The sequence below is a fragment of the Trachymyrmex cornetzi genome, unplaced genomic scaffold (assembly GCF_001594075.2).
Source record: "Trachymyrmex cornetzi isolate Tcor2-1 unplaced genomic scaffold, Tcor1.1 scaffold69, whole genome shotgun sequence".
In the NCBI taxonomy this organism is placed as follows: Eukaryota; Metazoa; Arthropoda; class Insecta; order Hymenoptera; family Formicidae; genus Trachymyrmex; species Trachymyrmex cornetzi.
The window spans coordinates 342,062-353,789 of NW_017300014.1; the positions used below are offsets into that span (position 1 = coordinate 342,062).

Sequence of the window (11,728 nt, forward strand, 5' to 3'; positions counted from 1 at the left end):
ATTATCACACGTTCACAATTAATAAAGAAATTGAATCTAAGAGTTTAAAAATTATAATATATATCGTGATTATTTTATTTTGTTCTTGCTCTGAACTTGACACATTTTTTTTAATGATTCCCTTGTAATTACTTCGGTCGTAAGACAAGCGTTTTGTTATTCTTTGTTACGATTTGCTGTATTTTTCCGCTTGTAATAAGAAAAAATTGATTATAAAAGAGATTTTACGTTATACATTATTCTTAAGCTCTTTCGCATCGAGAATAAGATTTCAAGGTAATGAAATTCACGTCGAATGGCGTAATCCTCATTCTTGTTGAATCCATTGTCAATAAAGTATAACCCTGGCTGTTGAATTCAGAGTGAAATTCATTTCCGTCGTTCCCTTGTAATTTTCGAAGAAGTGTAGACTCCGTTCTCCATTCAAGGCTGCAGTTAACAGTTCCTCGATGACGTCACAGCTCGTTGTGTCTTCGACCTTGGCCGATGACAATGGCAAACGCCGTCGTTTCTCAGAGATTTCGCGAGCTGTCCCCTCAGGTGATTCTTATGAATAAATTCTCTTCGTCGTTCGCATCAGGAATGCGGAACGCGCGTGGAATAACAATCGCAGATATTTTGTCTCGAATATATTTTTATTATACATACATTAATGAAAATATATACATGGTAGACTGCAGCTTCTCGAAGCAGCGAAGTGTCAATATAATTAGCTACAGTATTCGTACGCGATTCTGTTTCATCTGATTTCTTTTTTTTTTCATTTTTCTTTTCTTTTTCTTCTTTCTCGACGACATCCTCTCGAGCCGAGGTTGTCGAGGTTGTCGGGAGGCACGTGTAGGCCGACACGTGTAGACCATGGATGCTGTTGTGTTGTACGCGAGAAATATTTTTTGGAGTTTTCGTTTATTTCTTAAAATTCATACAGCACAGATCTCCGATGGATGTCCTAAAGACGTCCAGAAGGCGATCCATGTCCGAAGGATATTCTCGGAGCGTCCTAAGGATATTCTTAGAACATGCTGAGGACGTTCCCAGAATATCTCTCAGATAAAGTATGCTGTGTGCCCAGCAAATAAACTGACGTTATTTGTCGTCATTTTGATATCAAAATGACGACAAATAACATCAGTTTGTTTGCTAGGTGGGAATAAATAGCTAATAACGGGCCGACCCGATCCGTTCCGAATCGTTCTCAGTATGTCGCGATTATTACGAGACTGATCGCGTCAATCCGTTGATACACGCAGCGGATACCGAGATACTTTCGCTGACTTCGATTAATATCTTTATCTCTCTCATGCTCTTTTTTTTCTTTCTCACACATGCACCCTCTCGCCCTTTCATTCTTTACTCTCGCTCGCATTCTCTCTCGCTCGTTCCTTTCTTCCTTCCTTCTTTCTTCTCATCCTATTCACAGCCTTCCTATTCAGACCCTAGTCAGCTTTCTCTCTTGCACAGCCAAACACTTGCACGATCACTCAGCGGCATCAACGCTTCGATCTCTTATCTTCTTAATTAACCGTTACAACACGATTCAACGGTGACAACTGCGGATTATTACAATTGATTAAACTGTAAGTGGCGATCATCGAAAGTGTGACGGTACTTCGTTCCCTCGTTCGCGAAAATTCAGACAGATTATCGCAAGTCTGAAGATCGTCCGAGCGAATCTCGCACGTCCAAGTCAAAGGGATTCCCGACAAGGCTCTTCCGTCTCTCGCGGGCTGGTCGAAGTCGCGAGCTAACGCAACGCGATTAACCAACGGACAATGATATCCCGATTGACGGCGGTTTATGGCGGCTAATGTAATAGACGTCTCCGCGAATCTCCTCCGATCGGTTATCGTTGACACGCATTACGACCTGCCGACTCGTCCAGATGCCGCGCTGCATTTTGGTTCAGCCAAACATATCGTTCTACAATTAGCATTACAATCTGTCGCGCGCGGGAAAGCTCGCGTTCGACACGACTACATGGATTAGCTTCGTAACATTTCAGGCACTGCGATTGACTTTGTATTTTGAGTTTAGCTCGTACATCGGACGATGATCAACCGTAAGAACCATTGGCAAAATCCTCTCGTTTCTTACTCGTTTCGATTCAGGTAGTAAGCTGAAGTTGGATACTTTCCAGCAAGAGACATAAATGACACAGTGTAACACAGTGAATCATTACATCCGAATTGTTTGCCGATGTTAAACAAAGATGAAATAATTACTGTGTTATAATGTGGGTGCGTTCCACTTAACGTCCGCAACGCTCGCGTACATCATTTCATCCTTATTTGACATTCGATTACAATGAGGATGAAATGATGCTCGCGAGCATTGCGGACGTTAAGTGGAACGCACTCTATGTCTATTGTTGGAAAGCCATTAGTTAGTCGTCATTTTGACGTTAAAATGATGACAAATAATGTCACCTTGCTACCTGAGGAACATAAATCTCATCCCTAGACGCTACTAATGCACGTTTCTACCAATGAAGATTAATTTTAAAATTGCTTCAACTTACTCTTCATCTTTTTCTAGTTCTAAGAATTAGAAAAAAATCAAGAAGTTGAACCAAGATTTAAGTTAATCTATATTGGTGGAGAAATGGGCATAAAAGATCTGTCCTTTTCAACTAAACTGTGCTTTTTTTATATAGTTCATCTTCCTTCTTTTTCTTTCAACATTGAAAAAAAAAGAAGAGATGAACGGTGCGAGCAGTTCAACTAAAAAGAACGGATCTATTTGATTCATTTGACGCGAAAGAGTTCTGCCCTCTTTTTTCAGAGAATTCACGCGGTTGAATTTCTCGGGTGACCGCAGCGTGACAATTCCTAAGTAGCAAGCTCCGAGATAGAATACAAAAGTTATAAGGACATCATTATGACCTTATTTGTTTCATCACTGACTTATAACTCAAGTAGAATAAAATGTCATTAGGACATCAAAGTGGCTCCAAAATGATTATTAAAAGTCACTTTTCGATCAGTCACAATTAATCTTAACATCATTTTAACGTTAGTTAATTGTGACTTGTTGCTCTGCTTGGATTTATTCAAGCAGAACACAAATCAAAATGGCTCCAAAATGATTATTAATCATATTATATATGATTAAGAGTTACTTTTCCATCATTAACAATACATTTTGATGTATCGTGATTTGTTCTACTTTCACAATCCATGCAGCACAGAAGCTTGCAATAACATAACGTGTGCAATATTGCTGAAACGTTGCAATGTTACTAGAATAATCTGTGCTGTATGGGAAATAAAGCCATGACATCCTTTATGATGTCATTATGATTGTGTTCTACCTGGGCTGGCATTATTTGTCAACATTTTGACGTCAAAGCGACATTAAAGGCGTCATTTTGACGTCAAAACGACGTAGCTTGCTACCTGGGTTCCGTTCGGAGAGGTCGGAAAGAAAGCGCAAACGCTCATATACCGAGATTCGCGAGAGATCGAAAAGCCTTGCGGATAGCGCGCATTATATGTGTACGTGTGTATGTGTCCTGCATCATCGGCGGTTACGTCATGCGCGCGTATAATCGTACATCGCTTATAATTATTAACCTGACTTCAAACGACACGTTTACAATGATCACGTTATTCCACTAGGGATGACATGCAGCGTATAAAACATATCTTATCTATATATTTATTTACTGTTGTATTATATACTAGGTTGCCGCATCCGTTATTTCTGTTACACGCTATATACTTCATATATACGCGGTACGTTTCTTACACGCTACCAAAAGATTAACAATCGATACTTCGTGTTTCTTTCTTCCCCCCTCCCCCCCTTTGCTTAACGCGACGACTTGCTGTGTATCGCGATATTAACCGGGTTTACGATTCACGAATCAAAGACAGAGGAAGGAAAAAAAACGAGGCGCGTTTCGCGTCTGACGGATATTGCACTTCGAAACTGGACCGCTTTTAAAAATTTCGCCCGTTGGTCTTCGACCGGCCATTAACGCGTTCAAAATGCGTCCACGGCTTCTTTAGTAAAAATCTGGCAAGGGTACGCTTCTAAAAATATAGCCAATGTACGTGTGTGTGTGTGTGTGCGCGCGCGCGTATGTATGTGTAGTGTCTTTTATATTCAAAATAAATTATGTCGATTCGAAACCCAAATCCGCCGTCAAGTTCCGTCGCGAGAACTCTCGGAGATACTACGCTGTGGAATTTCTTCGTGTACAATCAAATGGAAAATCGTAATCCACGTGTATAGGGGTTGCTCCGTCTTCCCGTGGTCTATTTCCCGACCTCGGGGAAAGTCACGTTCGACATTTCATGTCTTCTTATGAAATTGCTCGTTCTCTCTTTGCCGACGTTCAACGCGACCGCGAAAGTCCGACGACAAATCGGCTACTTCATCAAACAATACCATGATCCGAGATATGACGGCACCGATGTTACAATCGGGGCCTTTACAAGCACTCGGTCGGAGATTAAATGTCTTTTCTGTTTGTTTTGTTTGTTCTTCACCATCGGGCACATCGTCACTGTAGTCACGGCGTATCCAGGATCAATTGGCGATGATCAGATCGCGCGAAGATCCACCGCTCTTCGCGATACGTCCGTGGCTTCATGATACTGCCGCTATTCCGTTATTTTTTTTTAAACCTAGGCTTAAAAAGTAAAAATGCCAGCGCCGTTCGCCGCCGGCACGAAGTTAATCGGTTTAACACATTAACGCTTTGATTCGTTTTTCAGTCTGTGCTCTCCTAGTCCATGACAAGTTACAAAAAGAAAATAAAACAAAAAAGAAAACAAGATAATAAAACGGAGAATAGAAATAATAGAATAGATGTCCGGGCTGTCGAGGAGAAGTGGTGTTTACGTTTTACACGGGTATTCGAGGATACGATACACGGGCATAAATACCGTCTGCCCGCGAATCGATGTAAAATGCATCTCTCACGCGCCACCGCTATAGGCCGCGCCAGCGGCGGTGGAGTCTTCAAAGACGATACTCGAACGTCCTCCTCCCATTCTCACTCTATCTCGAGTGTCCACGATCACAAATATACGTCGAAATTTTCGTCGTTGAAAGTTGAAAGTTGTGCGCTCTTGATGCGACAAATTCCGCGATACGCGTTCTTCTTCGTTTTTCTCTCTCTCTTCCTATTTTTTCTTCCTTTTTTTTCGTTTTCTTTTTTTAACGAAAGGAAAGAAATTCGTAGGTGTCGCTCGGTAATCACGGTACGCGCGATTCGTTAATACTTTTTAAACAGACACCGAGAAGAAACACTTTCACCGAGCCGTATTTTATCGGTGCATATACGTCTACGTTATACGATAAACGATAATTAATACCCTAAATATTACGACGAGATTCGATTCGCGGTTGCTATACCGTGTTTTGTTTTTTTCTTTTTTTGCATCTTTTTTTCTCGTTTATCAATAGCATTATAGGCAGTGTTCGTTGAGAAACTGCTACGATTACACGTCGAGATTGTGTGTGAAATTCGACTTCTGGATACAATTGCACGCTTGACTCCGTGTTGTCCCTAAAACTACCGTTTCTCTTCCACGTTCCATCGGTAGTACGCGCGCGGGTGCTCATTAAGATATTTATAAGACATTTACGCGTATCTTAAAATAAGTATCTCGTGTTTATCGAGCAACGTAAATCGATAAACTTGCTCGCGTAGCGCTAGGAAAATACGCGTCCGAACGCTAATCAAAATAAGCTCGCTCGCTCTCGAATACGTCGCTCCGTATGTATCGCGAGTGACTCAGAAAACGCGCGGGCGCGTTCATTTCTCTCTGTGGACGAACGCTAAATGAAGATCATAGAAAACGATAATATCGCTAAAGGAAACCTGAGAATTTCTTTCCTTTGCAGACTAACTTTCCGCACGCAATATAAACCGAGATAGTGGCGATGCACTTACTATCGAGATAACGGAGTACAAATAGAAATAATAATAATAATAAGTGTAGTAGTAACAGCGGTAGTAGTAGTAGTAATAGTAGTAATAGTAATAGCAGCAGCAGAGCAGCAGCAGCGGTCATAGTGGTAATTGCAGTAGTAGCATCTGTGTTGATGATGATGACGTACTTCACTCGTTGCATGTGGAGCATGAATCGATTTAACGATTTGCAATTGACAACGAGTCCCGTTCTCACTTATCAATGTGTGATGGGCAACCGGAGCCCTTCCTCCGGTAACCACGAGAGAGAGAGAAAGAGAGAGAGGTCCCATAATCGCCGCAAACAGCGATCACCGATAAAGGTCCACTAATCCCGTGGGTATATATATCGGACGATTTTTTACTTCGGAGTTAGGAGTTGAAGGCAAAATCACAGAATGACGCAGCACCGACAGTATCGTTGTCGCGAGGCTCCTGCGCTGGGTGGTGGAGTCGGCGGTGCAAAATACGCGTGCACTTTTAAGTTCGGTAGATGGGCCTAAAATAGCACAAATAACAAATTTAATATTCTTGAGGCTTTCACGGGTGTTTCCTATATGACAATCTTGCGTTTCGCGGGTTTTCTCCGTATTCAAATCCATTCTTGGAATGCCAACGTTTCAGTATCAGGCTGCTCCTCGCCCTGATGAAGTGGACTGCAAGGTTCACGAAACGTTGGCATTCCAAGAATGGATTTGAACACGGAGAAAACCCGCGAAACGCAAGATTGTCAAATTTAATATTCAATAATCGTAAATTAAGAGCGACAGAAATGACAAGTTCTACCTCTAATCGTATACGATTACTACTTTGTTTCGTACGTTGAAACAAACGGGAAAAAAAGCAAGTCTCTTGAAAGTATATTACAGCTTGATCTATGATAATGTACCGTAAACCGCAGTCGTAAAGTTCTTTACATATGCGATTCATTGTTAAGCGGAAAAAGAAGTATTAATTACAGCCGTCGGACGGAATATCGTAATTACGCGGGATCGTTAGTTTTTGCGGAATGCGCGATTTGTAATACAGTTGCGTGATACGCGCTTAGTTGTGCGCTAAATATAACTCTCCGCGGGGAATACAACCGGATCCCTTTTTCCGCATAACGCATGAATGCCGGAGAATAGGATAAAACGGGACAATACTCTGAGTTTACGTATGCCCTCTCTGGTAATGTGTAGGCAGTCGTAAAGTTCGATACGCTCGAGATTGTGACAGGCCTGCATCAGATGGTTCAGACCGTTGTCCGAGATGTTCGGGCAGTTGTCCAGCTCTAAGACGGCTAGGTGTTCCGCCGCACATGGCGACAGCGCGATTTGTCTGAGGCCTTCGTCGGTGATCAACTCACAATGTGACAGGCTCTGTATTCGGAAATGGCAAAACTCTCAATAAAGGCGAGCGTTTTTGCGAATCGAGAAAGTGCACCGACACTGACTAGGTCATAATCATCGCCTAACGCGAATGTTTCACATTAAATCGCTACTCACTAGTTTCTCCAATCTCGGACAACCCATCGCCAGATGAGTGAGGGTGGCGTCAGTGATTAAAAGGCACTCTTCCAGATCCATCTTCTCGAGCAGTTTGCAGTTCTGAAAGTCGAAAGTCGAATAGAATTACGCGGCTCGGTTGTTTACAGATTCAAACGGTTCGCCAATCAACTCACTCTCGCGAGGGCTTGAAAACCCGTATCCGTGAAATGGGTGCACGCGACGCACTCGAGTACATTGAGAAGTGGACAGTGTTGTGCCAGGCTAATCAACGTCGCGTCCGTTAAATTGGGGCAATTCGACAGGCAAACGTAATGCAGCCGTGGACACCGTTCGCTAAGTTCTCTGACTCCATCGTCCGTTATATTCTGCAATAAGAATCCCAAAATGATTTTTACTTACTAACGCAAATGCCTAGAAAATTTTTAATACTAGAAATATCGAACGGTCATTATTTTTACTCTTTAGATTAATATTAAACATATTTTTTGTGAGATAAGATTCTTTTTTACTTTTTGTTTAGTTATATCTTTCATATTGATGAAATACTTAATTTTTCATCACTCTTTCTTTATTTTCATTACTAATTTATTCACTTGATCCTTTTAGGGAATAAAGAAACGTTGGTATTTCTAATTTTAAGTCACAGAAATAGCTTATCCGAGATATATATTTATGAATCAAACTAAATATATTTTGAATAAATAATTTCTTTTTTTCTATCGCATGAGATCTGTTTGCTAACGAAATATATATATAGACAATTTTTTAAATATTTAATATTTCCTTTTTCTTCTTTTATCTCGCTTTTTATCGACAAAATAAAAATCGTTGACGTCTCTACGCAAACGTGTGTTATTGAATCAAATTGTAAATATTATTGTGCGCAATTTCTTTCTCAACTTTCTCAGTATGAAAAAAGACGAACGTAATTTTATTTCAGCGATACGAGCGGGTCTTATCTTTACGAGGAACACAACGATATCTCATTAACGACAAATCCGCCGCGCGACGACTGTCTGAGGCGCGAGACGCAATTGTTCGTAACACGCGGATTTGCGGAGTCAATGAGATAAGTACCCTGCATTCGTGTAGATTGATCGCTTCGAGATTAGGACAGTAACGCGCTAAGCACATCACGGCCTTATCCGTTAGCTGGCGGCATCCCTTGCTCAGGAAGCTGCGGAGCTCCGGGCAGCCCTTGGCGAGCGCGTCGACCCCGTTGTCGGTGAGTAGCTCACACCACGAGAGATTTATGTGAGTGAGCAGCGGGCAGCCAGCCGCGAGATCCTTCAGGGACATGTCCGTTATCTCGGGGCAGGAGTCCAGATTCAGCCGCTGCAGCTTGGGGCAATGACTGCTGAGGGCCGCGCATGTCGCGTCCGAGATCCTCTTGCACTGACTCAAATTAAGCTCCTCGATATTAGGACATGACTGGGCTAGGGTGCGCATTGAGTTGTTGCCGATGCTTTGGCATCCTTTGAGCGAGAGCTGCCTGAGGAATCCGCCACAACGCCTCGAGATATTTTCTATTACTGGTCCCTACGCAACAAAGTCCCCCCCATCCGATATTAATTGCGAGTCCATCTTTTTGTTTTTTGTTTTTTTTTTTTTTTTTTTTTTCTTTAGATTCGTGAGGGACGATTTCTTTTTTTTTTTATTTACCTCCACGTCTCGTTGAAAATCGAAAAGATCGATCCTCTGCCAATTGGACCCATCGAGGGCCAATACGTTCCAGGCCTTGCTTACTTGGGCACAACGGCATAACGATACGACATCGAGGTACGAAAAAATTCTGTCAATTATAGAGATTCGTTAAAACAACTCGCATGTTATCGCATCCCGCGATTGCCTAACACTTTGCGAACGCAAGGAGGACAATATGGACTTAAGTTTTTCGCGAGGCGTGATAAAACATAACGCTTACGTCTTGTGTACAAATTTTACGTTACAAATCTTAGCATATAAGGTGTCTGTCTCGCATATAAAAAAATTGTAAAGGGCAAATATAGAGCTGTTGCCTATTTCTAAGAATGTATAAGATTAACTTTAATCTTGGTTTGACTTACTTATGTTTTTTTAGTTCTAATACCCATTTCCACTAATGTAGATTGACTTTAATCTTGATTTGATTAATTTTTTCTAGTTCCAATACCCATTTCCAATATAGATTAACTTTAATCTCGGTTCAATTTACTTTTCATCTTTTTCTAGTTTTAAGAATTAGTTAAAGTTAATTTACATTGGTAAAAATAAACGTGTGTCTATTTCAAATATAAATACGACAAATCTAATGCGTTAAGATAAGACGTTTAGAGATTAAAATCTATTCTAATACTATTGAAGAGTACAAGAGAGTGTCAAATTCCTATCTCTCGCTCAATTGTCAAAACTGATAAGTTTCACCGTCTCTTATCGCGACGGGAACGCCAGCAGACGCGGAACGTATACGTTGCAATCAAACGTACGCCGTACCTGAGTAGTAATTCTTTTGGCAGTTTCTTGTTAATCTGCGCCTCGTCATCATGAAACACCCATGTTAGCTGCAACGAAAGACAGGTGATTAAATATGATCTGAGCACGACATGAACCGGGCCGCGCTCGCGTTATCGTTCGCATGTCCGACGAACGTTCACATGTCCATTTCTACCAATGTAGATTAACTTTAATCTCGAGTTAATTAACTGTTTATCTTTTACTAGCGCTTAGAACTAGAAAAAGATAAAAGAAAAATTAACTTTAATCTCGATTTAATTTACTTTTTACTTTCTTCTAATGCTTAGAATTAGAAAGAAAGATAAAAAGTAAGTTAAACCGAGATTAAAGTTAATCTGCATTAGTAGAAATGGACAACAGAGAGGAGTCGAACAATCCGTCTCCGTTGTACGTATACATTGGCGGGGATAGATGAAGGTACGAGGAAAAAGGAAAAGGGAGTTGGGAAGAGATATACAGAGAGATGGGACGCAACGTTAGACATACGCTTTTCATAGCGGGACATGAGAGAGGCGCTGGGAGGAGCGGCGTATGGTAAAGCTCTAGCATTGACATGCTCGGACAGAGATGGACAGAGATCTCTAGATTAACTAACCTGCATGTAGGATTGCTTCATGGTAGTGACAGGGTTGTGAGTATGCGATTGCGTGTAATAACCGCCCTGATGATGATAATGTTGTTGATGATGATGATGTTGGTGATAATGGTGATGATAGGATGGATGCTGCTGCTTCCACCATTGTCCACCGGTACCGCCGCTTCCTTTTTCCGTCTCCTCGACCAATACCGCTTGTATTGCTCCGACCCCTTGGCCCCCTCCTCCCACTCCTAACTGTTGGAGACTTACTTTTTTCTAAAAAAACATCCCAATACGTGTCATCTCCGTCGCGTTGACACCGTCACGCCGCGTAAATGCTTCGTGTACACGCGACAAACGGAATCGCGGCCTTCAGAGTAGCGTTCCCCCCCTTTTCGTTCTGTTACATTCGAAATCGGAAGATTTCACACAAGAACGAGGTCCATAGCTCCGCAGCTCCGGTCCGTCCACGATTTATTCGCGAGATCCTACTTGGACCTCGTCAATAATGAATTCGTTGCTTTCAAATTCTCGATTTCCAATTTGCTTATCATACTATTATTATAACTTCTATTTAATATGCCAATCGTCCCAATTTTCTTATTCGCTTAATTTTACACTGACAATAACGTAATTTTTTATTAATTATAACAGTTACATTACGGTCTCGAGCGATTCTTACATTTGCTAAATCGTAGAGGCACCTACGACCTCGCCGTGTTCCAGTTATATGCCGACTTCCTTTCGCACGTACTAATCGCCAATTAATGATTCATCGTCGATCTCGATGTGAACAATAGCGTATGCAAAGTCGGAATTCAAATGATTGCGTTTTTCTGATGTTGTTCTGACTTGAAAGTGATACTGCTGTTAATTCGCAAGTAAACGCTGTCGTGTTCGAGCAAAAGCGAGCGATTTCCAGTCGTGGTCATACACACATACATTCATACACACATCACTAATGCAGTCCACATTTTGCTGTATTGTGCAAAAATTGTTATTATATTACTACACGTAAAAGGGACTTGAAATGTACTCTAAATATTGTTATATATATTTATTCGTGCACAATAATCGGTGGATTTCTGTCAAATGATTTTCTTTTTCAGACAAACTCTACGCCACTGAACGTATTATCGCGATATCATCCTTTATTTAATTAGTGTGGAATGCTTTCTGCCCAGCTATCCTCATTTAATTCTCATCGAAAAGCTATCGTGTGACTGAAGGTGGGGGGGGGGGGGG

The 11,728-nt window shown here is 41.4% G+C and overlaps 1 protein-coding gene across 2 annotated transcripts in view; it reads right to left on the reverse strand.

The window, feature by feature from the left end:
• Positions 1-4,618: 4,618 nt before the first annotated feature.
• The window catches only part of LOC108767561 (F-box/LRR-repeat protein 20), a 20,608-nt gene continuing 13,498 nt past the window's right edge, over positions 4,619-11,728 (reverse strand). Inside the window, exons 2-9 of one of the 2 annotated variants that reach the window (XM_018517496.1) lie at positions 10,502-10,759; positions 9,886-9,953; positions 9,076-9,205; positions 8,491-8,952; positions 7,587-7,778; positions 7,411-7,512; positions 7,069-7,284; positions 4,619-6,422 (exon numbers count right to left, since the gene is read on the reverse strand). In XM_018517496.1, the coding sequence (XP_018372998.1) occupies positions 6,315-6,422; positions 7,069-7,284; positions 7,411-7,512; positions 7,587-7,778; positions 8,491-8,952; positions 9,076-9,205; positions 9,886-9,953; positions 10,502-10,759 (1,536 nt within the window). In that variant the 3' untranslated portion in view covers positions 4,619-6,314. The remainder of the gene's footprint in view (positions 6,423-7,068; positions 7,285-7,410; positions 7,513-7,586; positions 7,779-8,490; positions 8,953-9,075; positions 9,206-9,885; positions 9,954-10,501; positions 10,760-11,728) is intronic. The other variant, XM_018517497.1, reaches the window with a different exon arrangement.